This window comes from Biomphalaria glabrata, chromosome 1 (assembly GCF_947242115.1).
Source record: "Biomphalaria glabrata chromosome 1, xgBioGlab47.1, whole genome shotgun sequence".
NCBI classification, from domain to species: Eukaryota; Metazoa; Mollusca; class Gastropoda; family Planorbidae; genus Biomphalaria; species Biomphalaria glabrata.
Window position 1 is genome coordinate 9983434 of NC_074711.1, and position 2310 is coordinate 9985743.

The 2310-nt window shown below is 36.5% G+C and overlaps 1 protein-coding gene across 1 annotated transcript in view; it reads left to right on the plus strand.

Annotated features, from left to right (window-relative positions):
- The window catches only part of LOC106067362 (uncharacterized), a 4791-nt gene extending 2711 nt beyond the window's left edge, over positions 1–2080 (plus strand). The window contains exon 1 of the mRNA XM_056020971.1: positions 1–2080. This exon is cut by the window's left edge and continues 2711 nt beyond it. Within this exon, the coding sequence (XP_055876946.1) occupies positions 1–1935 (1935 nt within the window). The 3' untranslated portion in view covers positions 1936–2080.
- Positions 2081–2310: the final 230 nt, after the last annotated feature.

The following is a 2310-nucleotide window of genomic DNA, read 5'->3' on the forward strand; positions in this document are numbered from 1 at the left end:
TCAGACATATATCCTTCTTTAAAGAATGACTGCTTGCCCCTCAGAAGTTTCCCACTCGTAGTACCTCCTTTCACAGTGTTATTAAACTTTTACGAAAAGAGTTTATCGGATACGCTTTTCAAAACAGAAAAACGAATCTGTCCAAAAGAGAAATGGTCTGGACCGGGGAATCGATGTTTCCTTATAAAATGTGCTGATGGGAAGCAACTAAAGAATGGGCAATGCCTGACTGCATTATCGGAGATACGTGGGTTGAGCTACCGAGTTCGATTAGAATACCTACTTAATTTCAGCGCAGATTACATGCAACCATTTAGTCAAAGTAACAGTCAGCTATATTTCCTTTCCAACAGTCTGACTCAGTGGTTCAAAATTCATCTCTTTGAGATTTGTAAAGAGCTATCTTTTAATTTGAATGTACGGTCGTCCCATCAGAACAATGTAACTTTTATTGATGTTCAGACTGAGAGAGTTCTAATTAATCCGCTCGTATTATCATTAGATGTTTATGTTATTACACAAAAAAATATTACAAGAGATGTCGCAGAGAGCATTTTAACACAAAGATTGTTTCAAAGTAATCTCACACTTTTAGTTGGTGGTAATTTATTGACTCTAGAGTACGTCAACAGTCCTCTCTATAAATGGAACAGACAAAACGTCTCGACAGTAAACGGCTATTGCGAGACTTTGATGAATATCAGCTTCCCTGACTCAAAGTCAATAGATAACATGTGGTCCAGCAAGGAAGACTTTCTTTGGCTAGATGCGCTCTTGACGTGTCCATTTGTCCATTTTAACAATACAAGAGTTCACGTGGAGACTTTGGTGTCAGCAGATACATCAACAAAATACATGGTAAGAATTGATTTAGACGATGCAGAGTTTTACTTTACAGAGAAGGACGAACTTAAGAAATTATCACTAGAAGAAGATGGTGCTGTCAATGTTTGTGTGGACCTTCTGGACTCTAAACTTGATGAGTTACAAAACAAACTGCAAGCTGCTGAAGCAAATGAATCTTTTCTATCTCTTTACGTCATCACGGTCATATGTCTGGGTGTGTCAATGGTGTGTCTCCTGATAACTGTAGTTACCTACATCAGCTTCAGGACACTCCGAAGTGTGGCTGGTATACACACTATGATTCTATCTGCCACACTTCTTTTAGCTCAGGCTTTGCTGCTGACAATCTCTCACCATCAAGATCCAAGTATCATCTGTACAGTTCTTGGTGTTAGTACTCACTTCATGTGGCTCTGTATGTTTGCCTGGAGTTTGATCTGCTGCTTTCACATGTATACAATCTTTACTGCCAAAAGAAATATTGTCTGCAACACAAGAGAATTCCTCAAACAACTTATCTTGAAACTTGTCTTTAGTCTTCTTATTCCAGCTCTGATAGTATCCATGGTAATAGTTGTTGATTATATTGTTTCTGATGGCCAAAGAATGGGCTATGGAACTAGAACTTGCTATTTAAACTCTAAGGAACTCATTCTCTGCTCTGTGGCTGCTCCACTTGGTGCTGTGTTACTCAGCAATGTTTTCTTCTTTGTTTCTTCAGTGCTGGAAATTTACAAATTGAGAAAATTTCAAAGTACTAAGATGTTTAAGAAAAGTGACCGCAGTAACCTTTACATTTACATGAAACTTTCTACAATGACTGGAGTGTTCTGGCTACTGTCTCTCCTGGCCGAAGGATTGGACAATAATGTGTTGCGTTACATCTCTGTTGTAATGAATGGGTTACAAGGGATGTTTATATTCATGTCGTACGTCTGCAACAAAAGAGTTTGGACATTGTACAAGCAATGTTTATCAGGGCCTCCACTGCTTGAGTTTAACCACAAAGACAAGGGAACTTTCAGTCAGTCAGTATTTGAAGTTCAAGCAAAGAAAGATATGTGCCACGAATGTAGAGGTAACGAATAAAGTATGTATACGTAACGAAATTAATGAATCTTTATTAGTAACTCAATCCTTAACCAATCCAATGTCTAAGCTTGTTTTACAAAAACATATTACCTCAGTTTGTAGAAGAAAAACTTTGAACATTTCAACCAGTTTGAAATATATATTTTATTGACTTTGTTTTGGTTGTTTGGCCTTTAAAGTAAAATAAAAGCAAAGTAACTGTATTCAAACAGAATTTCCTTTTGTTTCTACCTAAAAATTATCTTATAAAATATTATAAAAATATTTTTTTTTAAACAAATTACTTTGTTACTACTGTCGCTAATAATACCTAGAAGAGACGAAAGCTGAGCTCATTGGTCTTATTGTAAGACTGGACTTACTATCTAAAGT